At 38.5% G+C, this 27527-nt stretch overlaps 1 protein-coding gene across 1 annotated transcript in view; it reads left to right on the top strand.

Annotated features, from left to right (window-relative positions):
* The window catches only part of TG (thyroglobulin), a 133098-nt gene that overhangs the window by 99016 nt on the left and 6555 nt on the right, over positions 1 to 27527 (top strand). Inside the window, exons 43-46 of the mRNA XM_015856299.2 lie at positions 6230 to 6394; positions 6996 to 7163; positions 13881 to 14062; positions 17663 to 17770. Of these exons, the coding sequence (XP_015711785.2) occupies positions 6230 to 6394; positions 6996 to 7163; positions 13881 to 14062; positions 17663 to 17770 (623 nt within the window). The remainder of the gene's footprint in view (positions 1 to 6229; positions 6395 to 6995; positions 7164 to 13880; positions 14063 to 17662; positions 17771 to 27527) is intronic.

Consider the following 27527-nt stretch of genomic DNA (forward strand, 5'->3'; position numbering starts at 1 on the left):
TGAAAATCACAGTTGTAATAGATGGCTAGGGCAGAAAAAATACTGCCCCTTTCATTGCTAAGTGAAACTGCTGATCTCCTATCACAGTATGTGGACTAGCACTTCCCACCAGTCTGCCAGAACTTCTTCCTAAATAATTCTTCAGCTTTGATAGAGGTCCTCTGAGGTGGTCCCAATGTTTTATGCTCCTCTAGGTTCTTTAGGACAGACTTTGAAAGCCTGGAAAAATGGCATTAATGTCTTCACACGCAACCTTGCAATCTGCCTACGTGATGAGCCTCATGCAGAATTAGATGTATAACAAAAACCAAAGATCCAGAAATACAGCCCTGCATAAAAACAACAAAAAAAGTTTTTTGGTTTTTTTTTTTTAGATGACCCTAAATTGAAGACCCCTTCTGAGAATATCTTAAGTCTTTTGTAGAAAAATTATTAAATTAATCTTGGAAAGAGGAGTTAGTGGTCAGTTTGTTGTAGCTTGATTTAGTTTTGCAGCAAGAAAGACAGGATACAGAAAGCCTTTTTAATCTGGCATTGAAAGCAACAGAAGCTATTAACTGAAACTGAAGACATCCTCCAACAGAAGGAAGGTGCCGTTTTCTGTCAGTGAGGTGATTATTTCCAGGCTCAAGCTGCACAGGAGAAGATTGTGGTGTCCATTTCTTGGTGTCTCTGAAGCCAGCTTAGATGCTCTATGGAAGATCAGATTTTAGCTAAATATGAGCCTCATTTTAAGTGATAGGAAGCACTGGAGCTCAGCAGTCAGGAAATGGAAGAGCCCAGCCATTCCGGAGGTCAAAACAGATGGTGTGACTGATATGACTGGCTGTGAAGCGCATGCGTGGAGAGCCCCTAGCTCTATGGGGCCTTAACAAACAAAGATGGGAAAAGTAGGGAGCATCAGGTCAATTCGTTCATTGGACTATTACTATTATTTTTCAGCCTCACTTTCTGAGTGATGTTTACCAGCACTGCATTGTCCATAGCCTCTAGACATATAGAAAGCCTGCTCCAAAGCCTGCAGCCTTACAACCATGCATTAATTTGAAGGGAGTATGCGTACCAAAGAGATCAACCTCAGTCAAGCTGGGTTTGCAGTTTCGAGTCAGGCTGGAAAAAATAAGAAATGAGAATGTGTAGAGAGGAGAGAGGTCCGGGGGAGTTTACAGTGCTGATGGTATCTAATTGCTGCAAAGTTTCTAATAGTCAGATCCACTGTGAATCAGTTTTGAAAAACCTTGCATGAGTTTCGAGAATAAATAAGGAATTAAAATGCTGCCTTTCAACGTGTATGGCAAATTGTTCTTTCCATTTATATTCTTATTTATTACCTCATTGGAGATAAATAATAGCAAGGGATGCTATTTGTCTGAGAGCTCTAAACTGTGCGATAGCTGAAGCAGATACAAATGGTTAGAAGTGCTCAACAATTGGTGGGACAGTTGGGGCAGACAGGATAGCATCTGTGCAGATCTGTGAAATATGATGATCCGAAGAGCAGTCTGTGAGATAGACCAGCCTCAGTTCAGATGATCACAGCCTGATGTCAAAACAAGAGCTCATCTTCAAGCAATACTGATTTGATTCATCAGCATTGTGAGCTGCAACATTTCCTAGCATCTGAATGTTTACTATCCAATGTAACCACTAAATATGGAAAAAAGAAAAAAAAAGCAAAAAAAAGAAAAAAAAAGCAAAAAAAAAAAAAAAAAAGCTTGCAAATCTGATGGTTGCTGAACTAAATAGCACTGAAAGCTTTGCCTTCAGTTTGCAACTAACACAAAGCGCTACTGCCCAACACTTCACAATGCTCGCTCTAATCCTGTGAATGTAGAGGAATTGTGGTAATACTGCTGTTTGGGATTGCACAATTTAGCTGCAGCTACTTTGCAGAAGTTCAGTACTGAATGCTTTCATCTGGTTGTTCTCAAAAATGTCATTAGAATTTCCTATGATCATAGTGGGTCAGTCCATATGGATAAATGAGAAAAGAAGTGATGCTCATAGGAAATACCCCATGGCATCATGGTGACACATTTTCATGATCTAACAGTATATCGTATTGTTTAGAGGTTTGCTTACAAAAACTGTACTGTAGGTACAGTAGGTACGGCTGTTACATTTAAATGTAAGTTTTTAGTTCTTGTGTTTATGGATAGATGAGAATTCCTAAAGAGTTAAAAATCAGAGGATTTACAACAAGAACAGAGTGTTTGTTATTTTTGAGCTGATCTCATGAGTCCTGTTTTCCTGATTCATGATTCTGCCATGTTGGTGGAAATAGGAGTGAAAGCACACAACTCCTTTATCACTGGTCACTAGGAACAATCTCCCAAAGAAATTATAGTTTTATGGAAAAAGAAAACTGAGAAACTGAGTACAACCATCATCTTATGTGTCTTGAGCCTGCCTCTAATGTGGTTACAGCATTTATTTCTGCTTAGTGTGAAAAATGCTGACTGAAAATGAAGAAATTTAATTCTGGGCAGTCTCCAGCTTCTGCTGTCACTTATTTGTTCCTGATTTATTTATTTATCTATTCATTTTTTTAAATGAGGATACAATGAGCCTAACTTGTGATATGAATTTGAAAACCGGAGAACTTGGATGTTTTTGGTTGCTTAAATTCCAAGGTAAGAGGAACCTTGTTTTCAGAGCCTGAAATTCATTTCACATGCACCAAATGGAGGCAGATGTAATGCTATTGCTTCCAAATACGGCTTGAATAATGTCCCACACTCCTCCATGTCCATTCCCAATGAAAATTAAATATGAATAACAGTAGTTGGACTCCATATCTATTTCAAATACCAAATTCAATACATGCTTCCTGAATAAAAAAACAGACTAAGAAAGTGGATATTGCCATGTGAAATAGAAGAAAAACATAAGTAGAACTTGTAAGCCTGCTCTAACCAATGAGGCAAAGAAGGGAAAACATCCACAGCTCAAATAAGCCTCTAAACAAGTCTTCTTCCCTTTGAACTCCCCTCACCCTGCAAACATATTCACAGATATTTGGGCATTTTCTCTTAAGTGTAGAACTTGGACCATGTGTTGTGCTAGCCTATATGCATCCTGTCCTATGAGATGAAGATAGGCCTGCTCCGGCTTTTAGTTCTTCCTCCACAGAGAGAACAAGTTGGATAGAGCTTTTGGAAAAGCTTCTGGTCTAGGGGTGGCTACCTATCTCTAATAAGGGTGTAGGAACAAGATGATTTTTAGGGTCTCTTCTTACCCAAGTCGTTCTGTGATTCTGTGTTTCTATTACCTCTGGGAAACTTCTGTCAATCACCGTTTGGCTCAGTACTTGGCCCAACAGCACCCTTTTGATTTGTAGAGATCAGAGAGGAGGGGAATTTTGCATAGCTTTCAAAGCCCTTGAGATGTATTTAGAACTAAGCACTTGCTAGGAATCTTTGCTTAGTCACTGAGTGTTTGGACTCTGTGTGGTACCTTTACTCAGTGCTCAATTTAGCCATCAAATTTAGCCTTTCAATAAGTAATTTCTTCCACCTTCAAAATGTGGGAAAGCTAAGCCCTCTCATTGTTTAATTTTAGTTCTAGATTTTTTTCCTGAATGCTACAGGTGTCTTGAGACATATGTTTGAAAAATTCATGCATGTGTTTTGTGCAAACCAAGTTCTAATTTCTTTGCTCTGCCAAGGAGGAATGCAATTCCTTGCTGCTCATGAAAATCAATCAAACTACTGTTCTGGGAGAAGACAACATGAGAAGAATATTGTCCCTTTTCTAGTCTCACCCATCCCAGTTCTGGTGAATGTGCTCTTCTGAAGGCCAAGCATAAATTCTGCATCCTGGGGACATACCCACATACACAGATGCTCTCATCAACGATAAATTTATTTCTCTTTCATCATCAACTGAGTCAGTGCACCTAGTCAGCAGATGGCTAATATTGTGCCTTGTAAATACAAAATAGGCCACAAGTCCCCTGTGAGCTTGAAGTCCATTGCTGACTCATGTTCTCATTCAAAATTGTGGTCAGAAGTGAGGAATAAGACCAAGTAGTATCTTTTCATTTTCAGCTCTGCTGTAATTGGGCATAGACATGACACTTTCAGTGCCCTAAGAGCCACTTAAAATCTTAGCTTTCCCTTTTCATGTCTGCAACCACCTTTAACTCAGGTATTAAGCTAATAAATATGATTGCTTCTATGATTGCTTAAAAATAAAGGGAGAAAGGGGAACCTTTCAGAAAAGCAGTAACACTAGAAATATTACGTACTCCAAAATAAAACCACTGTCTCTGCACCCAAACAATAACCTCTTTTTTTTTTAATTCTTATTTTGGAAACCAATTACTCCAGTTGTGAGCAATGATGTCCGATTAGTACCAGTGGATCTGCTTGTTTGAAGTGTAAAATGTTCTGGTTGCTCTCTGGACTGAAAGATTTGAGACAGTTTCTAACTGAGGATTTGTTTTTGCTTTCTGTTTCTTTTTAACGTGTCCTCCTTTTTATGCTTTTTCCATCATAAAGTTATGCTTTGAGCACATTCAGTAAAAAGTTAATCTGTTCAATAGATCAAGGTCTTTCACATCATGTGGCTATGGGCTTTTTTTTAGAAGACAGAAGCCCTTCTTAGCAGTTGATACAGTAAATCTCTGGAAATTAGTCATTTGAACCATTTCAAAGCTATTCCAGCCTTTCCATTCTAGGTCAAATCTTATCGGATTAATGCTAATTTATTTCCGTTTTAAATAGTTTTTGTTACTCAATAGTGTTCTGCCATTAAATTATTTCCCTTACTGGCATAACTATAGGAAAGATCAGAAAAGACTCTGGGTTAAAGACTGGACTGTAGCCATGCGCTCTGATTTTGATGTGTTCTGGATCTGGTTAATCTTCTGCAGCTTAAATTTAAGGATTATTTTTAGATTAACAGCTAATGTTTTGCCACTGTTAATCATTAGTCCTGGAAGATAAACCTAAAACACAAAGATCAAGCTCTGATCTTTCTGTTTTTTTGTTGTGTTGTTTTGGTTTGTTTTTTTTTTCCTGGAGAAATGGGCCCATGAGTACCTAATGATGTTCAATAACACCAAGTGCAGGGTGCTGCACTTGGGTTGGAGCAATCCCAGGTAATTATACAAACTGGAGAAAAATCTCCTTGAGAGCAGCCCTGCAGAGAAGGACATGGGGGTCCTGGTTGATGAGCAGCTCGATGTGAACCAGCAGTGTGCTCTTGCAGCCTGCTCTTGCAGGAGTGGTCAGCAGGGAGAGGGAGGTGGTTGTCCCCCTCTACTCAGCTCTTGTGAGGCCCCATCTGCAGTACTGCATCCAGGCCTGGTGCCCCCAGTACAGGAAGGACATGGAGCTCTTAGAGTGGATCCAGAGGAGGGCCACTAAGATGATCAGAGGGCTGGAGCACCTCTCCTATGAGGAAAGGTAGAGGGAACTGGGATTGTTTAGCTTGGAGAAGAGAAGGCACCAGGGAGACCTCATTGTGACCTTCCAGTACTTGAAGGGAGCACATAAACATGAGGGGGAACATCTGCTTGTAGGTGGATAGTGATAGGACAAGGTGGAATGGTTTTAAACTGAGACAGGGTTAGATACTAGGAGGAAGTTTTTCACACAGCAGGTGGTGACGCACTGGAACAGGTTGCCCAAGGAGATTGTGGATGCCCCATCCCTGGAGGCATTCAAAGCCAGTCTGGATGTGGCTCTAGGCAGCCTGATCTGGTGGTTGGCAAACCTGCACATAGGCTTTTGTTCCTGTTACCTCGGTTTACAGCTCTTCTCACTTCTTCTTGTACTAGTGATCATAGAGTTTCTAGCCAAAATTTATTTACAGTCAATATGAGTATTCAATGACCACATGGGCTTGTATTAGCATGCCCCATCTCAGTTCTTGTTTTTAAAATTTAAGCAAGCCAAATTCTTTAGTGCATTCTCGAAAGATGAGCTTTCCACTTCCTGATGTGCCTCACAGCAAATTCTTTGTATTTGCTCCTGTTTGAATGTGTCTCCGAGCAAAATTTTTAGGAAAGTTATTGCATAGATGTGACTCAGATGTATACATGATGTAGAGACTTTTCAGAGGGCTTCTTGAATGACTGTGACAGAGCTAAGAAACAGCCAGAGCTCTCCTTCTCCTTGCTTTGATCATTAGAACCTGCACCTTATTTTTTAATACTAGTGTTCTGCATTTCACAAGGTGTTTTTGGTAGGATGTCTTGACTAATGCCGTCTTTCTTTTCCAGGGAGGTTCAGCTTTTTCTCCAGCGTCCATCATCACTAAGAAGAGAGCTCAAGCCCAAGCAGCAGTCCTGGCTGATGATGTGGGATGCCCCTCATCCACCAGTGAGGAAATTGTGGCCTGCCTCCGCCAGTTGCCTGCTCGTGTCCTCAATGATGCACAGACTAAGGTACACTATAGTAATGTGTATGCCATTATGAGAGGAATCAGCAAGAGTTTTCCATTGAAATAAAGCTATTAGGAAGCATTAAAAAACAAACAAACAAACAAACAAAAACAACTAAAAAAAATTGGGGCTCAACCCATGTGAGGAAAAGGACTGCGCTTGATTGTTTCTCTAGAGGAGAAACTTGTCTCTGTAGTTTCAAGAATTGAATTTATTCAGAAAAAGGAAATGGGGGTGGATGTCCACACTTTCTTAAATGGGAAGCTTGTGAAAGCTGCAATACAGTTCTAGAGATGGATCCTTTACCTACAGCTAAAAACATTCACTGGCAATACATTACCCAATCAGGACTGTCAGAGATCCAATCTCTGATGAAAAATAGCATTTCTATGACTATAAGACCATGAATTTTCTTGGCCAGTTCAGCTCACTTCTCATATTAAGAATGTCAACAAAGGCATTGCTTCTTGCGATGGTGAGATTGTACTTATATCAGCAGATCACTTGTTCACTACAGCTCAGTTCTCTAAAGCAGAAGTAAAACAGAAAAGGTAAACTATTTCATTGCACTATTCTTGTTTTTTTCTTCTTCTTTTTTTTGTAGCTCCTCGCGATAAGCGGCCCATTCCAGTACTGGGGTCCAGTGGTAGATGAAGTTTACCTTCGGGAGCCTTTAGCTAAAGCCCTGCAGCGCCCTCAACTTCAGAAAATAGATCTGCTCATTGGAAGTGCTCAGCAAGATGGATTGATCAGCAGAGCTAAGGCAATTAAGGTAGGAAGGATAAAGCAGACTTTTTTTTATTAACATGGCTAATTCAGTCTTTTTCATGCCAACCTTTTTCTGTGACCTTTTCTCTCCATTGCCCATAAGAAATAAATGCTCCTGAACAGCTATTTCTAAATAAGAACTTGGTATGGATAACATTAACAACTGCCTGATTTACAGGCTCAGATTTTGAGCTATAAATTGGTGAAATCAAAAATAATTGGGTCAATGAAATACTTTGAACATAAGTCCTCAAAGCCATGAAGGTCCTCCTGGAGGATTGTACTTCTTCTTTGGCACTTCTGCTCTTGGGGCAGCATATTAACCTCATCTAGTTCAGATACACATCTCTACAGTGGGAACTGTAGCACTTCCCATTTAGCACTGCTAAATTTAAACATTGAAGAAAGCTCAGATACATGTTAAGAAATCAACAGGATTATATCAAACACCTAAGAGAACTAAGCTGCAATCTTTCTGTGACACTATGGATTTAATGGAAGGTAAATGCTAGCTTCCCTTTTCAGGTAGTCCACAGCACACAGACCTGCTTGCTTCAGAATTAATGATAAAATAATCCCTTTGGATTATCAAGACTTTGATCAACTTGAAGAAAGCTGATATTGCTTCTTTAGTCTTTGTCAGAAGTTATCTGCTGTTATTTCATGTGCCCTTCTCTTTTGAAATCAATTAAAAGTGGAAGTCAGGCACAGTAAGTGGGTTGTGATCCTGGAGGCTGCAGATACTGATCTGGACCCTGTCAGAAGGGAATAACCCTCAGTGACCAAAGTACAATCATGTGATAAAAGTAGGAAGTGAAATTCTTTCCTTTACCACTACTTCCATGTATGACAGTTGCTTGCAAAACAGAAATGAATTTCCATGCTGAATTGAAAATGATGCACCAAATCAATCATGGTGTTAATGAAACCCACAAGTATGAACAGCCAGCACCATCAGGTTGAAATGTAAAGTGGAAAAAAAAAAAAAAAGGTTTTAAAAATCTTTTTTCTTTAAAAAAAAAAATCTGGGATATCTTTGGTATTTTTTTAAATAAAGACTTACAGAAAATAAGACTGGAAGTAACTCAGTAAGCTGTTACAACTAAAATCAGTGGTTGTGCTCACCTTAACCTGAGAGACCTGTTTTAAAATCCCCTTCTACTGAAGTTAGGAAGGAACAAAAGGGTTTAACTGTCTTTACTTAGGAGGATAATTAACTTCTTTATTAGTTATTATAATAGTATCTATCTCACTTGGTGCTACTGCTGTAAGTTAGATTTCATCTCAGCTTCAGAAAACTCTCAGTATTCACTGTAAGTGGTTGTGTTTTGATTTCTCCGTTTGACTTTCTTCAGCTGTTTTCTTGTATTTACTGAGAAGTGATTTTTATTTTAATTCACATTTTCCTATTTCTACCTTCCTATGTCATCAGGTTTTGAGGGGCTGAGTGAGTATGACTGTTCTGAGCAGTCTGTTTTCATATCTATCTTCAAATTGCGCTCTTAAAGACACACTACCTCATTTTTCCCTTATCCACACAATTAATTCATTAATTTCAAGCCAATGCTAGCATTGCCTCCATCGATGAGCTATTTAAGGACCTCGAGAGTTGCAACCAAAGTCAGATGATAAAATCCCAAATTGGCCACAGACGCATTTAGCCACAGTGGAAGAAACTAATGCAGGTGGTGGTTGTTACTGTTGGTGCTTTGTTTCCTCTGTCATAATGACATGGTCATCCTTGATATGCGCTAACTCTTCTCTACCCACAGCAAAAGGAGAAGAATTTGAGACACAACACACTGTATTCCACTCTTCTACTTCTGTAATTTGAGTGCTTCCCTTGAGGTATTTTTTACTTAGATCTCTCTGGGAACACTCAAAGCTATTCTTACTGATATATGCTAAAGAAGGTGGGTGGGCTTGGCTGGTGGATGGAGCACTGAACTCAGAGAAACAAGGCATGGTTCCTCATTTGTCTCTTACTACAACAAATATTAGCTATTCTACAAAGAGGGGACAGAAACTCCTAGGTTAAAGTAACCCTCTTTTAATCAAGATTGTAACAATGAGAAAGTTCACCTGCAATTTGATGTGCTTCAATTCTGTAATGAAAAGAACCATGTAGTAATCTGGGCAGATAAACAGCACAGCTAGAGGGTATTGGAGCAATATACAAAGTGGGCAAAGTCCTTCCTTTTCTCCTCTTTTAGAATGACTGATGTCTTTAATATTGTAGCTGGTGAGGAGACTCTTTTAGCCATTTTAGATGCAAGGAAGCTTGAGACAAGCTTATCACATCAGGCTGTAGATTCATATAAAAGTTTTAGAAACTCTTAGAAGTCAATGAGTGAGACCAAAGCCTCTAGACTGCAATTAGAGTTGAAGATGGTAAATGCAGTTTGTACTACATTGTTCTGCAGGGCCTTACTGAAATTTGGCTGTATTGATTGCCTCTGTACTTCTGCTGTAAGACTATACTTATGACTGTTCAGACCTTTACCATTAAAAATGAAAGAGAATGACAGAAAGCACACAAGAAAGCAGTTCTATGCTAGCAAAACATTTCTGTTTGTTTACCATTAAAAGCTGAAGTCTCTTGATGATGTCTATATCAGAAATTCATGCTCAATGTCTTGCCCATGCTAGTGACCGTTTTATGGCATTCACCCGAATGCTTATTCATGTGAACTCAGTCAGATTTACCACTTCCTGGAGCACTACATACTCATCACCAGTGCAGCCATCTGATGGTTGAGTCTAAGTGAGAAACAAAGCAGGGTTTGTTTAGGGAACAGCAAGTGGCACCATAATGCATTATGATGTGGCATATGGAGCAGTTAACTCTGAATCCGTTATCACAGTTCCCATGACAGACCTTCAGGGATATTAGCTGCAAACAGTCATAGATTAGAGCAGCTGAGCAGAAACCTCTAAAAATGTTTATTTCAATTCCCATATGGGCAAAATTGTGTCCCTGTGCTATATGAGATGTTCAGATGACAGGATCCAACAGTTCCTGTTGGCATTAAATGTACAGATTCACTCATGCTGATATGTATCTGTGGTTAGCCTGTACATGTGTGTAAGTCAGTACAGCCCTGTTGATGTCCTCCATATGTTCTATGCCTACTGCTTAATCTCCTTGTTGCAAGGACTGTCAACTTTCTTTTTATTGGGAAGATTGAGAATGCACTTTGTATGTTTTCTTCCCTTTCCTTTCCATTTATTTGGCTACAGAACTCAGAACCAGGACATAGGAGAATAAATAAATAGAAATATACTCTATTTACCCCAAGTAAGCAACTGAATCTAAGCAGAGCAGATCTTCCATCCTACACTATAATACAGTCAGTTAATTTCTTCATGGGTAAAGACATTTAGCTACATGCAACAGATGGCAGATAAGCATATATTAGCTGCAATGACCTGGTGAGCAGCATTCTGATAAATGCCATCAGTGAGGAGAATGGGCTGGTATAAACTCTTTACTTCATCTTGCAGCTAGTTGGAGTAATTGAAACACTGCTGAATAGCTGGCAGGGTCTTTCAGCATCTTTTGTGATTAACAGAAGACATTTAAACCTGACGTCTCTGTACAGTCTGTTAGCATTATCACTACTCCAGTTTCTCAACAAATTACATTTTTGCCTTGTGGAAGATGTAAATATTTGTTTACCAACTGCTGCTCTTTCTTTTTAAATGAAATACTGGACGAGGCTCATTCAAATGCTCCAAAAACTGTACTGCAGAAAGAACAGTTAGAATTTTTTAGTTCATTCTTTAGGCAATGTTTATGACTGCTTTGCATCACCAGAGCAGTGGAAAGCAATGTGTCTGCTGTCTTTATGTTATTACCTATTTATTTTAAAAGTATTGAAAACCCCACTACAACTCAGCCTCTTTAGCAGCTGGCAGTGTAAATTGTTTTACATAATGTGCAGCTGTTTCTTCTAATCAAGTAGCAGCTGTTTGAAAATTATTCCTTGACCATATAATTTCTAATGGGGAATATTTTTTGACCATGGAAAGCTGGTCAAATTGAATAAAATTCTGAACAATTAAGATATGTTGTCTTTTTAATGTTTCATGTGTTTTGACTGTATTGTTTTGATTAGTGCTATCATGTTAAGTCAGATGTTTAAAATACATTTTATCGTAGCCAAATCAACGCGTGAAACATCGTATTTCAAAATGTGCCATGTTAGTGCTGGTTGAAACTCTCAAGATGTTTTACAAATGCCAGTCCTGTTTTTATCTGGTTCTGCCTCTGTCAGTTGACTCATCACATTGCACGGACCCCACTCAGTTAGCACTGATGGCTGAGAAAGGTCACCAAAAATTTCTAGGGCATTTTGAAGATCACAGAAACTAGTACATAAGCACAGTAAAAACCTAGAAGCAACCACACTGAGTCAGATCAAAGTCCCAGTTAGCACAGAACACTGTTTTCATCAGTGTCTAAGACTTGGATGTTTGTAAGAAAATATAAGCAAATATGATACTTATGCTAAATGTTCTGAACCCATAGTACTTCACAGTCAAGAGACATTCTAACCAGAACTGGTCTCTGTATTTTCTGACTATCAACTTATGTTTTACTTTTCTATTAGCTTCTTCATGAGATTTCATCTTCAACAGTTCTGATATCCACAACACTTCATGGCAAGTTGTTCCTCATGCATTGTGTGATAATTCACCTCATTCGTTGCGTTTTTGAACCATGGCATTTGAGGCTTAATAGTTGATTAGGCAGTGAATAATCAGTTCCCAGAGCAAGCGGTTTCGAACTAAAAGAGGGAAGATTTAGGTTGTATACAAGGAAAATGTCTGTAGGATAAGGGTTGTGAGGCACTGGAACAGGTTGCTCAGAGGATGGATGCCCCATCCCTGGAGATGTTCAAGGTCAGTCTGGACAGGGCTTTGAGCAACTTGATCGAGCTGTAGATGTCCCTCTTCATTGCAGGGGAGCTGGACTGCATGACCTCTAAGGGTCCTTTCAACTGTAATGGTTCTATGATTCTATATTTCTATGAAATAAAATAGAAGCAGGAAAGTTGATTAAATTTACTTTACACTTAAGAGCTTCGACTCTGCATTGACACAGAAGAATGCGTATTTTTTAACCTCAGTTGTTAGCCAAATACTGCAGTCTCAGTCACCAAATGAGAGATCCCTATTTAGACAGCAGTGTTTCCACCAGATATTAGAGACCTGACTTGAATTCTACCAAAGCCAATGAAAAGCTTGATTCTGAATTCTGTGGATTTGCAGCCAGCTCTTTGGTGATAATTTCCATTTCTTGCAGAAAAAAAATGTCTCCATGCTGTATGCAAAGTGAATGATTTTGCAGACAAGCACACTGTGCAGTTTCATATGCAGCATTTGTGCAGATGAAATGACGTGTCATCTGTCAGTTGCTGATCTTTTTCGGATTACAGCCATGTTACTAAAACTGGCACCACATGACTCTTTTCAGTTTGCATGGGCCAAAGTCTAGCAAAAGAAGGATTTATTACAAATACAAGGAAAATTGCCAAGATCTTTTTGGACCCTGAGATATTTGGTAGTGTTTTGAAATCCCTTGTAAAATAATTTAATCAAACTGCACAAAACATTAAAGCACGTCGGTAAAGACAGGCCCAGGCCTCAGCAGAGGGAGACTAATTTTCCATCTTTCATTTCTGTGAATCTGTTGAAAAGTAATTATTCCTTCTGTACTTTCTGTGTAGGGTTGTGGAAAGACCTTCTAGCTGCATGATGAAAACCAGCTGCAGGCCTTCGAAATAATGCATTCAATAAAGCGTTATGGTAACTGGACTGGGCAGACACCATTATATTTTGCTTCAGACTGGCTGCCCAAAATAATACAGGTGGTTTATTAGATCTTTCTCTCTGGCACTCTACTACTAAATTTCAGCCAGCATGCACCTGCAAGGTGTTCTTGTTAGAAAGGAGCAGTGTGGATTTTTTTTCAGGAAGTTGCTCTGTTTAAGCTGAAATAAGTTCTACCAAAAAGGAAAAAACTAAAAATAATTTTAAAAAGAGGTGAAAAGTGAAAAGTCTAAATTAATACGACAAAAACTTCCTCAAAGAAAGATGTGTTGAAAACTTCCAGCAGTCTTTAGCTTTCTTAAAAATAGGGTCAGGTGAACAGTTTTGGCATAGGATACAATCCCCTGCTATCAGTAATTCTGCAGAGACACGTCCTCGCTGCTCTGGGGAAAATGACATTATGTCAGGCAAGGTTTCAGTCTCTCAAACTCATATATAGGGAATTTCACTCTCTGAAAGGAACAGGAGTTATGAATTCTGAAGATCATAGCTGCTACTTCCATTGTGTCATGGAGCAGAGTGATTTCTCTTCCAAGGCTAAAGCAGGTATTGAAATAAAGGATTTACAGTAAATATATTTCTCTGTAGGCACCAAAACTCACCAAAACTATTTCTACAACTTGGATCTGCCAGCTTAGTGATTCAGTCCTATGTTATTTACTAAGGAAGTCAATTTTGCTGTTTGGTCTTGGGAAAGTAAAGATAGGACTGTCCCCTATTTCATCCCCTAAATCAGAGGTCATGGTAAAGAGAACTCATTCCATTAGAGAGAGAGCTAAGCCTGTATTGTTCCATTTAAAAAAAAATAAATGAGTAAACAAACAATAAACAACAACAACAACAAAAATGTTTTGATCTTGTTTGCAAATTCCATTTGTTTTCTCAGAGATTTGAAGAAAGTCAAGGAAGAACCGACAGTAAAACAGCCTTTTATCAAGCTCTGCAAAATTCTCTTGGAGGAGAAGACTCCAACTTGTTCATTGAAGATGCAGCTACATGGTATTACTCCCTTGAACATTCAACTGATGATTATTCATCGTTTTCCAGGGCTTTGGAAAATGCCACCCGGTAAGAAGCACAAACCCATCCTATGATAATAGTATAACTGGGGTTAAGGAAGGTTTGTTTTGCTCATCTCCAGTGTGCATTTATATTCTGGATAACATGATAAATTCTTACGCCAGTGAATAGAAAACAGGCTATATTTTGTTTTCCACAAAGCTTCCAGTAACAATAAAAAAAGGAATGTAAGGGGCTTTTATCCCTTGTGAAAAGGTTGAGAAGGTTTTCCAGAACTGTACACTGGATTCAAATTACTAATGCTTCTTATTTACATTTTCATATCAAAGATGTCTTAGTTATCTGCAAATTCTTCATCAATTATTCCTTGAGTCTTCTCATCCCTGTGACAGGGAATACAAAGAAATCGTACATACTTGCCTAATTATACAGCTATACGCTATTTTCACTCTTCAGAAGTTTGGAGACATTAAAGCATTGTAGATTGCAGAAATATATAGATGTTGAAAATCAGTGTGGTTTTCTAATTATTATTATTTTAAGTGGTTGTTTAGGTGAGTGGTATCTTTTTAGGGGGTCAAATATGAATACTTTGATTTCAGCAGTTACATGAAGTTTTCTATTATGAAACCAGTAAAATACATGTTTTCACCATGACAGGCTTTCTACACATAAAATGGTTTGTGAATGTTCATGAAAGTGGCTCTGAACATAGTTCTGTTCATAGCTAATATTCATTTTATCCATGGCAGAAGAATTCCCTTTGGCTTATTCATGTGTTTCTTTGACTCTTGTGCAGTCACTTGTGCCAGTGTACAGTGGATGCATAATGTCTAAAACCAGCATTTATACTCCCTCTACACATGATTTCCCATGGTGAGAGAATTAGGCAATTCAAGACTTACGTATGGACACATGGTCTCTTTGAAGAGGTGAAAGGAGGAAGCATGATTTCAGGCTCTTATCCTATTTGATCTGTCACAATACACCATAGACTCAAAGTGCCTACCAGCCTCTTTGATGGAAATTGTTGTAATGTGATGGAATATCAGCAGAAATGTTGCAGGCAGGGACTGTCTGGATGGCTCCAGGGTCCAGCAGCTCTGGAAAACAATTGGTTTGAACAACTCATTGCTCAGCTGTGTTAAGACTCTAAGGCAGTCATAGCACTAAAGCTTTCTGCCACTCCATGGGTATCTCTATGAGACTATAGAGGCAAGGCCTTGCTTTCAGTAGGTCTTTGTCCTACTTTGCCATTAGGATGGCAGGCTGTTGCTCCAGGGAAGCCTCAGGGAGCAGAGAGTGAACGGGAGCCAAGATTCACTTGGAAACATCTGATCCAAGATAGCAGAGACTACATCTGTTTGGGGAAGGCTTCTGGGTGGTCCAGGTGCGCTGGTGCATTGAGGTCACAGCATAAGCAAGCCAGAGGGCTGTGGGTTGAGCTATATGCCATTTCTCAAGTCTTACACTGTGCAAAGTTTACCCAAGAGGAGGACAGCATTTATTGCATTGTGACCTTCCCGTCCAGATATAACCTCCATATGGAGCTGTTCTAATGGAGGGCTATCACATTTGGTCATCCATGTTCAGCCCCCTGCTCAGCATGGTGCAGACATTGACCTTTGCAAAGCTGTAGCAGCTTGCACACTTGTTTGCAGCAGGGATCTGCTAAACAAAGAGCAATTCTGGCTCTCAGCCTCTTCAACACAGGAATTACCTTCCAATTTACAACATGAAGCAAATGGCTTTGTTAGGAAAAGAAGTGATTGGCTTAGAGTCTCTTCAAGCAAGCATGAGAATCAGAAGTGAAACCAGGACATCTGATGATAAATGCTTCTCTTTTTTACAGAATTATAGCCAACTACATCAGTATTGCATATAGAAAAGGGAAAACCTTTTGGATTTTGTTTTTAACATAAAGCTTACCACCAGCATACATATTATTCTCAGAAAAAATTCTGTATCAGCAAGTTATTACTTCAAGATTTAACAAGTTTCTGAAGTGTGAGAAAGCAACCAAAATGTTTTTTGTGAATTATATGTTGTGCATATCTGATGGTTTTAAAACGTTTCCACTTTTAAAATTGTTTTAGCTACAATTCTCTGCTTTTTTTCTCTTCTATAAAATGAGTTTCACTTTCTTTTTCTTTTCTTTCTTTTATTTTTTTTCCCCATGCCTGTAAGAAATAGACATCTCCTTCTGTGGTAGTTTGTTTTTTAATTTGCCCAGAATAGCTGGTTTATCCTTTCTTCCGTAGCACCAAATTAGAAACAGTTTAAAATGTCATTTGCTTCATGTTGTAATTAAGCAGGTCATTCCTATGTATATCAAAGCATTTCTTGAGAGCTAATGCCCTCCACAATTTTCAGATGCTGTTTTCTCATGTACAAACTTGTGCTGGTAGGTATGTGAAGAATGGTAGCTTTCATTTCATATGGGTGTTGTCAACCATAACTGTCAAAGAACATTGTGGTCAGCCAGCCCATAACTTGTGGTCTCAGAGTTGAGCTTAAAATAAACTACTGAACTAAAATAGCTACCCAACCCGTGGCTTGCAGAATTGTATTAGTTAAATATAGCAATGTGTTTTTATGCTTCTCTGGCACTGTTACTTCTTGCCACCAGTCATTCTTTTTTTACTCATCAACTCTGAAGGAACAACTAGTGCTTCAGAGTCACTAGGCTGTGAATGGAAACCTCCCACTTCTGCAGCAGATACATTTGTGTATGTACTCATGCAGTTATGGATATATACATACCCAAAGAGTATCCTTGAGTCTCTGTGCATTTTAAATGAGAAATAGTGATACACTTCATTATGAATGATGTTGCCTTGAGGAATCACACTTAAGTATCATGCAGTAAGGTGTCTGTCTCAGTTTGCCTGCCTCTTTTAAAACTCTTGAGCTCTTTCCAGTTACCATTCACTCCATCTCATAGAATTCCAGCCTCTCTTCTGTGGGCAATGGCAGCTAGGAAGGTTTACATATATTTGCACTCACTCATACTTTGTACTGCATACCCAGATGGATAATTTCACTGTCTCACTGCACTCTTCTTGTTTAACCTTTCACAGAATCACTTTCCCTTCCAAATATGCAGCTGCACCAGCTATTGCTGAGCCATGCAGTACATCTTCAATAGGGATCTCTTACCTATGCCAGCTCTAGAAATTCTGCACAAGAAAATCAGACAGATTCAAATGCTGAAGTGATATCAGTGATCCTTAACCCGGGTAATGTCTATTTACTAGACAAGATTGCAACCTAATTATGCTACATGGTGACTTTTAGTACTGCCAGCCTGAGCCCCCATAAACTAGACTAAAAAAGGAAAGTTTTTGTCTCATTTCACGTTTGATTCTGTGTATTTAGTATCATCAGTTTTGTTCAACACCCCATTAAAGTGCAACTGTAGATAGACTAAATCCTAGTTTGTATGGGGCTCACAGAGTAAATGTGGTTTGTTTCAATACAGCTGATGGCAGGGATATGAGCTACTTTGGAAGATTTAAAGGAGGATATCAATATAGGTATATATATATACACACACACCTATACCATATATGTATACAAGGGCGTTTTTTTGTTTGTTTGGTTTTGTTGCGTGATTATGTCTGTTTCCCACTCCTCCTTTTTAAACAGTGACCAGTTTATCACATGTCCTATCATAAGCATGGCCAGTCACTGGGCTGCTAACTCCAGAGGAAATGTCTTCATGTACCACGTGCCTGCAAGCTCCTCAGAAAGCAGGTAAGGAGATATGAGTTTTGATTGTTTGTTTGTTTTTCTCATATTTAGACTTTGCCAAAGCGTGTCTGTCTGTTTGAGCACCCTGTAGAGTAAATGAAAAGGTGTGTAGATACCTCAAGTGAACAATCTGGATTAACAAAGGAGGATTGGGATTGGGATCTTAGAGGTTATTCCTGTTGACTCTTTAGGACTGATGTTTCAGAACTCAGGCAATTCATGTTAGATGTTTAAGTTAGGTTTTGCTTTTCCAGCTTACCTACCCGAAGGCATGGTGTACTTACCCTACAAGGAAAGGCTGAGAGAGCTAGAGTTGGACAGCCTGAAATGAAAAGGCTCTGGGGACACCCAAGTGTGGCCTTTCCATATCAAAAGGGGCCTACGGGGAAGATTTTTTAGCAGATACTGTTGCGATGGGACAAGAGGAGATGGTTTCAAACTAAAAGAGGGGAGATTTAGATTGGATATAAGAAAAACGCTTTTAGGATAAGGTTGGTGAGGTACTGGAACAGGTTACCCAGAGAGGAGGTGGATGTCCCATCCCTGAGGACAATCAAAGTCATGCTGGAAGGGGCTCTGAGCAACCTGTATTATAGGTTATAGATATATATATAGATAGATAGATAGATAGCTGTATCTAGCTGTAAATGTCCCTGTTCATTGCAGGGATTTGGACTAGATGACCTTCAAGGGTCTCTTCCGACTCAAATGATTCTATGATTCTACTATTCTAGTGTTGCCAGTTCCAGATAACATTTCAGATTTCTTCTTTGCACCTGATTAATCCTCCACAAAGAACCAGAATGCGTTCTAAGTCACCTGGAGTTCAGGTTCAGTTCATTTATCTCAAGATAAATGGGGTAAAAATTTTTAAGAACTGAACACCAATTTAACACTGCCCCCTTTTGAAGTCAGCACAGCTGCACTACAACTATGCCGGATAGCCTTCATTGTGGTCAGGCTCTGGCATTTATTCCTTCCTGCTCTAGCACTTTGACTTCTAATCAGTCAGCATACTGTCTCATGGGAGAGAAAATATTTTTGATGACAAACATTTGCAGACGGAAGCTCAATGTCAGCCTTCATGTTAGCAGCTTGCTTGAAAATGTTTCAGAAGTTGCATCATTTTTGAGATGAAAGATCTAAGTGGTAGCTTTATTCAAATCCAGACCCTCCTAGAAGTCAAGATGAGACTCTGATGTCTGCGGCCAGTGGTTGGCACTTTGGGTGCTGTGTACCTCCTAGTACCCCGCTTTCATAGCCCTCCACATCTGAGCAGCAAAACTCACAGGGCTGCCTAACAAATGAGATCTGCTAAGTGTGTCCTTAGGAGGGGGCAGTATTCACCCCCTGCACTCCATACTGTCCTGTTTATTTGTCTAAAGAAGGTTTTTGAGACCCTTTCTGTTTTCTGAGGCTTTCTCTGAAGAGATGAGGAGCCACAATTGTTTAGAAGGGCCCAGGGAGGGGACAGTGCGTTCCTACTGGCACCATTTGATACTGAGAAGTTGCCTGTAAACTATGCATTTCTTTCCTTTCCTGATAGCATAGTGAAAAAGCACTTGAAAGAAGCCAGCCAAGATCCAGGTTACAGATGAAGGCCATTATGCTGCGGTAACACAGACTCGCTTTCTTTTTAGCAGAAAAGAACTTAATCCTTGGGGAGCCATTATTTTTCTGGCAGCTCCAGTGGGAATGTTCACAGTACTCTGTTTGGCTACTGAGAGGCTCAGATAAGTGACTTTTACAAGGCTGCAAATAGAGCTGAGCTATGGAATGCCAAAAATCCAGCCACACAGAAAGAAAAGATGTGCTTGCAAATAAGCTAGCAAGTTTCCTCTTGGTTTGGAGAATGATAGTGATGCAGCCATCAGACATAACCTCTTATTAGAACAGAAATGAAAGTCATTTTGCAACTGAAAGTCACTGGTTTTGAGGCAGTGCTTTTGAATGGATAAGGATTTCCTCTTCTATCTAGTCCTATAAAAATTGTCTCTTGGGCTCCTGTTACTCACCTCTCCAGGAAAATAATAGTTTATGTAGGACTTAGCTATGCATTTCAGTAATATCTACATTGTCAGTGGTCTTTTAAGCTAATTATTTTAAATTTTAGTACTAAATTTGTTAGTTTACTTTTTCGTAACTCTCTTAAAAATATTTATTATTTAGTAATTACTTAAAATATTAATATCTAGTATTTATTATTAATACTTAGTTTTATTAAAATAAAGATCATCTTAGTTTTAAATCCAAGCATTTAAAAAATAAATCGTAGAATTTATGTTGTTTATGTACCAACAGGCCTCTTCTGATAGTAGAGCCTGACTGCTTATGAATTGATACCCTTGTTTTCCATAGGGCTTCTGTTTCACAAATGACAGATTTCCCAAAAACAACTCACTAGGTCTGCTGCTGAATATACTCCAAGTTTTCTGTTTAAACATTATTGACCTTCATTCCTAAATTACTCCTTCATTATTCTCTATTCTATTTTCATCATGTGACTGACCTCTTTCCTTCTCCCCATGGTCTCCTTCCTTCTATATAGGAAACGTGCATAGCATGCTTTCCAGCAGCCTCAGTACATGCCAATGTAGCAGTGCTGTGGAGGTTAGTTGCTTCTCATGAGAGAGTGGCTAAAAACTGTGAGAAACCCTCAGTAATCTGTGACTGACAAAATGCAGTGTATGGGAACATAGTGGGTGATGTTCCCTAGCCCTATGGGATTACAATGATGATGTACATGGAACAATCTTCAAGTAGAATTTACTAGACAGGGATACATCATCCATGTTACTGATTCCCAAGAGGTGTCCATAACCATCAGGATAGCAAGTCCTGCCAGTTCTCAGGTTCTTCCTTGAAAATCATGACTCTCCATAAGAGGAGGAACAGAGGCAGAGTAACATCAGCTTAAGCTAGAAGGTAGGTTGTGTGGTTTGAACCTCCTCAGGAGAGGTGAGAATTGAATCTTAGACTCTGCCAACATTCAGACTATGACATTTATCAAGAGGAGAACAGTAATGCAGCCATTTCTTTGTGTTAATAAATGCAAAAACCAACAGTATGTTTTGCATGTAGTAGGTATAAATTCACTCCTCAGTGAATGTAGATGGAGGATTACTTTATTAGATCTTCTGATCACTCAGTGGTATTTGTTTGATATTGGATCACATCTAGGTTTGCTCTGACTTCTGTTTATAAAAATGTAAACTTCTATAGCATTACATTCACAGGACAGCATAACAAATGAAATGTTTTTTTAGTCTTTGATGTCTAAATTCTACCTGTGATCTCAGTTTACACAGGATATGGACGTTTCTCTCACTGCCTATATTACAAAGATGATAATGATAATAATACAAATTATCTATGACTTCTAACTACATCACAGGGGTATTGGGATGAGTTCAGATAATTGCAGCAATGGAAAACTATTTACCCTGAGATAAAATACTCAGGGAAAACTGAGACTTTGGAAATGACCATTCACTTACTGGGCTCCTGCAAAGTATAGAGCATGTATATTTCACACTCTTCAGTTTAGGCTCTGTCACCTCTCTACTCCTTTATGTGTGTCCCCCAGATGTGTAACAGAAGAAAGAGTTAAAATGGAGAGATGAAAAATACTGGTATTTCCCCTCATTTCACATAGAGCAGTCTCTTAATAATTCACAGCAAGATAAACAAAAAGGACAAGAAGTCATCCAGTGAAGACAAACCCAACTGGAATGAAGTGAAGTAGACCAAAAGTTATTAAACAGTTTTAAACTGTTTTAGCAGTAGATATCCATTAGCAAAAGTTCATGTGACAAATGGATGTTTCTAGAATGTACAGACACACACTCAGACACACATGGTCAGGACTAATCACACTCCACACTGATGTCTATGACATATGTGGAAAATCACGTAAGGCCATAAACTGACATTTGTCATAAAGACAAACTGATCTTTCAGAGAGCAAAATACCTCCTTCCACATTGTCACACTCTCCCAAGCTTGGCACGACACTGTTTCTGCTTTAGTCTTCAGTTCCTCTTTGAATAAAGCTGGATGTGTAGCCAGCTCCTGCATTAATGATCTGTGGCGAAAATATATGTAACCCAGATGCTGTTTTCTCACACTCTTCTTGCAAACATTTAGGTCTTGGAGTAAACAGTTATTCTAAACTGCAGGAGGAATGTGGCTGCTCAGCACTGCCCAAGATTAGTGGGGAAAACTGAAGTTTTGGTTACTGTAAAGAAATACGTGATAGGAGAAGTATGTTTTGACAGAGATAATATTATTAACTATACAGAGACTTGCCTTTTTAACCCTTGAAGAGATTTCTGTCTGATTGTTGCATTTTACTGGGATATGAAGCGTCACTGCTTTCCAGAACTGCATAGTTTCCAAGTCACACTGTAGTGCCAAATGCGCAGTCTTAAAGAAGATGGACAAATTTTAGTGCTCTGCTCACTAAGGAGGCAAGATCATCAGCAAAACATCATCATTATCATTGGGAGGATCTAAACTGAGACTTCAAGAGGCTCTCTTGATTTTTTTTTTCATTGTTAATAGTAATAATAGTTGTCACACAAGCTTTTGTTAACTTGTACACCTGACAGAATCCTCCAAGATTTATAAGCTGCTGCCCATTTTGAGTCATTTTAGTTGGGGCTGTCTCCACCTCCTGACTATACAGTTGTATATGTTGATGTGAACTGTTATAAGACTGCTCCATGCCAAGTGGAACATAACTGGCTGGATTTCTGTGACACTTAATATGTTTCCCATAGTTCTGAAGATGAGAATTCCTTACTGATTAATATATACATACATACAAACAGACATATACATATATATGTATTTCACTCAGTTAATATTTAGCGTAGTTTATGTTTCCCATACTTAATACTTCACATAGTTGATGGGCTTGAACCTATTACTATGTGAAATATTTTCATTTTCTTCTTAGTATGCTGTACTAATTCTCGCTGGCCTTAATATCACTTTAAATAAAGGACATTTTCTACTCTTCTGCTTTTGTAATAGCTGTTTCCCTGGCAGTATACTCTGTGATGCCTTAGTCTGGCCTCTATGCGTTGTCCTCTTGAGGCTCTACCCATGAAAATAGCTATCAGTCCATGAGTAGCAACATTCTGTAGTACAGGGGGCCACAGCTGAACAGAAAGCTATGAATGCAAGCAGAAATGTGCATCTCTGGACTTCAGAGTACTTCATCTAAACACAGAGGTGGTAAAAAGAATAGATGCAATGCCTGCTGCTTCCATAGCTGGGCAGGTGCCACTGTGACTTTAGGTAGTACACTTGCTGCCACAAAAGCCTGCTACCGTTCTCTATAAAGTTGTACTCCCTTTTATCTCCTGAAAGTTATTGTTTTGCTGTCCTTGCTGGAATTGCTTCTTTTCCCTCTTGCCTTATTTGTTGCATTATGCTTGCAACAGCTATGAAAATACCCTTTTGCTAATTCAGCCACATCATTCTCAAGTCTTTAGACAGTGTCTGTGTTGCTGAAGGGTTGAGGTCTAGACAACTTGTTTTTTCTTCCCACAGAGTGGTTTAGGGACCTTTATCATTCAGCAGATTTTTCAGAACTTGGATCTGATGTTGGAGTTTAGCCATAGATATACAAAGGCAAAGTACCAAGCTCTGAAGCATCAAAAATCACTTTCAAGTTAAGAAAAATTCAGCTAAGAGACTCAGAAAAGTACAAAGCTATTTTGGAACTGTATGTGCTGCAATAGCACGTGCTGTTCCCAGAAAACTTAGTCTAGCAGATTAACCTGAAATCCATGTATTAGGTGAGACCCTTTTTGATGTTCCGGGCATTGGATGAACACATACACTTTTTAAGGTACCATAACACATACACTTTTTTTTTTTTTTTTTTACCATTTAGCATTCTGAAAATATTCCCAAAATACACAGAAGTGTCAACATGCTTATTGTTGGCTTTTTAATACAGAAGTTTTCAGGCTAATTCTGTAATCTGTTATTTAAGACATCTGAGATGGTAACAGTGCTTCCTTCCTTTACTAAGATTAATTACTTTTTAGTTTTTTTGTTGTTGTTGTGTGAGATTTCAGATTCTTGAATTTATTGTCTGCTATTTCAGTTTTATATTCTCCCATTGGCATAGCCTTACAGTGTGAAGTAGAACACTGTGTGTATTTGGAGTAAAGCAAATGGAAAAGACATGGCAAACTCCAGGATACTTTCACAAATTGCATGTATCCATAGGGCCTTTTTGGTACAAAGGGGGATAAACTTGGCAGTTAAATCCTGCTAGGAATTAAGCTTTTTCCATATGTCCTGGTTTTCCTGAAAAGAAGAAAGAAATAGAAGTATTAATGTGTTTTTCACATTCTCTTAGTTTGGCAGGACTTTGTAATGTGAGGAGACACAAAGAACCAAATGCATCTCCACAACTGCAGAGGTCACATCAGTTCTTACATTGGCTCATTAGATTTCTGTTAATATATATATCTATCCTTTGTTATGCATATATATCTATTTGCCCTGCAGAGGTGTGCTATTAAGGGTCAGGATTGTTGAAGGTGTGGCTTAAGAAACGCATCTGTCATTTCATATTTGCCTAAAGCCTACCATTTTTTTTTTTTTTAAACAAACAAAACAACATCAAAACAGCAGTCTTAGTAGGGAATGTGTTGCTTGTATCATGACAGGCAGCATGTTGAATACATAAATTGTATATAAAGCAGTATGATGAAAATTGGCCCAAAGTGTTGGTATAAATGAAGATAGATAGAATCAGTCATGGAATCCTAGGATATCCGGAGCTGAAAGGGACCTATACCGATCATTGAGTCCAACTCCTGACTCTGCATAGGACCACCCAAATACCAACCCCTGTGTCTGAGACTACTATCCAGAAATCTGGAGTGTAAACATTAGCTAAATTCCTATCACATAGAAGCACAGTGTAATGTTCTCCAGTGCAGTTCTGTATCCATTTCTGTGGTTCTGTTGTGTAGATATCAGGCAGAAATAAATAAAATAAACAAACAAAGCAAAAAGCCACATTGAAAAACATGGCAACATGTGCGGTTTTTTTTCTTAACCATATATATTAGAAAATTATTCTGGTGATAGTTATCTATACTTTATGAAAGCTAAAATATCTATTTTATTGGTCAGTATAGCTAAAAAGACTGAAAAAAAAATATCTGGTAAGAGCACTAATGTCAGACTTACCAATCTTTGACTTGTTTTCTTTTAGCCTAATTTACTGACAATTCTAGTCAAACTCTAGCTAGAGTTATGTTTATATTAAGTGTATATACAGTTTTTCTTCCTTAAAAACACTTTTAAGCCCCCCCCCCCCCCCCCCCTTTTTTTTTCTATGGTCTATGCAGTCCTTCCTTTCAGCCACTTGTCCTTTACCAGTTGTTGGACTCTGCTTTTTTCCAATTACAGTTGATGTTGATAGGTCAACTCTGTGGAACCCTGGGGTGTAAGGAATGCAGTTGGGAACAACCTCTATGCAGAGCTAGCAGCAAAACTATACATGCTTATTCATCACTCCCCTCTTTGTCCCACTCTAGTAAAAATTTTGTCACTACATGTTGCTACACTGAGATCTCTATCAGCTCAGAAATACTACATTACATCCTACTTCAAAATCCTTACTACAAAATCCTTACCCTCTTACTACTGATATTCACAGGCCAGGATGCAGTACCACCAGCCAGAAAACGGCCCTTGGAATTGTAGAGTTTTGTACCAGTTTGTGCTCTGTATAAAGCCTCCTATACATTTATTGTACTTGTATTATAGAATCATAGAATCATCTGAGCTGGAAGAGACCCTTAATGATCATCTGGTCCAACTCCTCTGCAATGATCAGGGACACCTAATGCCAGAGCAGGTTTCTCAGAGTCCTGTCCAGCCTGACGTTGAATGTCTCCAGAGATGGGGCATCAACCTCCTCTCTAGGCAACATGTTCCAGTGCCTCACCAGTCTTACTGTAAAAAACACTCTTATTGTAAAAAAAAATTGCCTATATCCAATCAAAATCTCTCCTTTTTTAGTGTGAAGCCATTTCCCCTTGTCCCATCACAACAGACCCTGCTAAAGGGTCTGTTCTTTCTTATAACCACTTTTAGATACGGAGAGGCTGCAATCAGGTCTCTGGAACTTTTTTTTCTCCAGGCTGAACAGCCCAGTTCTCTCAGCTTGTCCTCGTAATGGAGGTATTTCATCCCATCATGGACCATTTTTGTGGCCCTAATGAATGCGTAAATATAAATAATAAATAAATTAATTAAATTTAAATAATAATTAATTATTATTTAATTTTAATAATTAGTTATAATAATAATTAAATAATAATAATAATTAAATGAATAGTAAATAATTTCTATCCTAATAAAATAACTATTTAGGAGTTTTCTGTTATTTAATCTGGGTGATGATTTTAAAAGATGGTACCTTAGAAACAAAGGCTGATAGCACAATTGTTTTTTGTGTGAACTTTCACTACTAACTCAGTCGTTTTAGATTCAGAGCTAAATTTGCTCCAGCTACAATTTCCCTAGAAGTGTAAGCTTGTCTTTTTATTCCATCTAAACTAATTCTATGCCATCTGTTATATTCAAAAGCGACTTTTTAATCAAAAAGATAATAGCTCCTTCATGTATATAATACCTTTGCTGCAATACTGACACTAAATATTGCTGTAATGTATTGAGCCAAGCAGATTATTTTTAAAGTAAAATTATTAAACTATGATCTTGCTTAATCCTTCTGTAAACATTTGGGGAAGAAAAATATGCTTTAATCTTGTTTCAGTTCTGCATTTTTTTGGTGAATAATCTGTGAATAATTCGCTTTCCAGATGCAAAGTATTACTGAGGTATTATGATAAGACTAAGAAAAATACAACCAAAGATGTATTTCATTTAGAAGGTTGTGTGTTTGTTTTTCAAAATAGAGAGAGTGTAGTGCCACCACTCATAAAATGCGAACAAGTCATCTTGCTTGCAGTCCACCTGCCCATCATGGTTTGAAATACAAGCCTTGTTCTATGAGAGACATTATCTGGGTCAGATCAGTGCTGCTGCATTTCACGTCCAATGATAAAATAGTTTCAGTTGTGCCACCTTTCAACAACAACCTCTGCAGCCATTGCAGATGAAATTTTTTTGAGTGGATCTGGGATTTGTTTGTCTCTGCTCACAGACATCTGTTCCTTCTCTCAGGTCCCCTGATGCTGTCTGCTTTCATGCAGCATTTAACCAAGTCAATAGGATCTTTGTTTAACTGCATGATACAAAAAATGCAAATGGACTCCAGACCAGAAATATCCTGTTCAGATTTGTGATGTACATCTATAGGTTGAGAATAAAGTAGTTTTAATGTTATTAATGAAAGTTGTCTGCTGTTTCCACAGGGTATGATAATATTGAGTTGTGTAAAATTTGCTACTAAGTCCTGCCAGGGTTGTTGTCTTATGTGGGCAGTCTTGTCTCTGAATTGTTAAAAAATTACCTATTGTATGTGTTAATTATTACATGGAAGTAAACAACGATTCTTGCTTAAATTTGATCTAGGTGATTATTTCAAGCTGTTTTAATTTGAGTGCCATATAAAACTTGGAGGGAACAGATGATTGTGTGAACCAAAACCACCCAGCCAGCCCAGAAATTAGATTAAAACTATATATAAGAGAAATCTTTATAAACATCTCCTATTACATCTTTCTTTATCCAAAGACTTGGACCAGAATTGTGG

This window comes from Coturnix japonica, chromosome 2, assembly GCF_001577835.2.
Source record: "Coturnix japonica isolate 7356 chromosome 2, Coturnix japonica 2.1, whole genome shotgun sequence".
In the NCBI taxonomy this organism is placed as follows: Eukaryota; Metazoa; Chordata; class Aves; order Galliformes; family Phasianidae; genus Coturnix; species Coturnix japonica.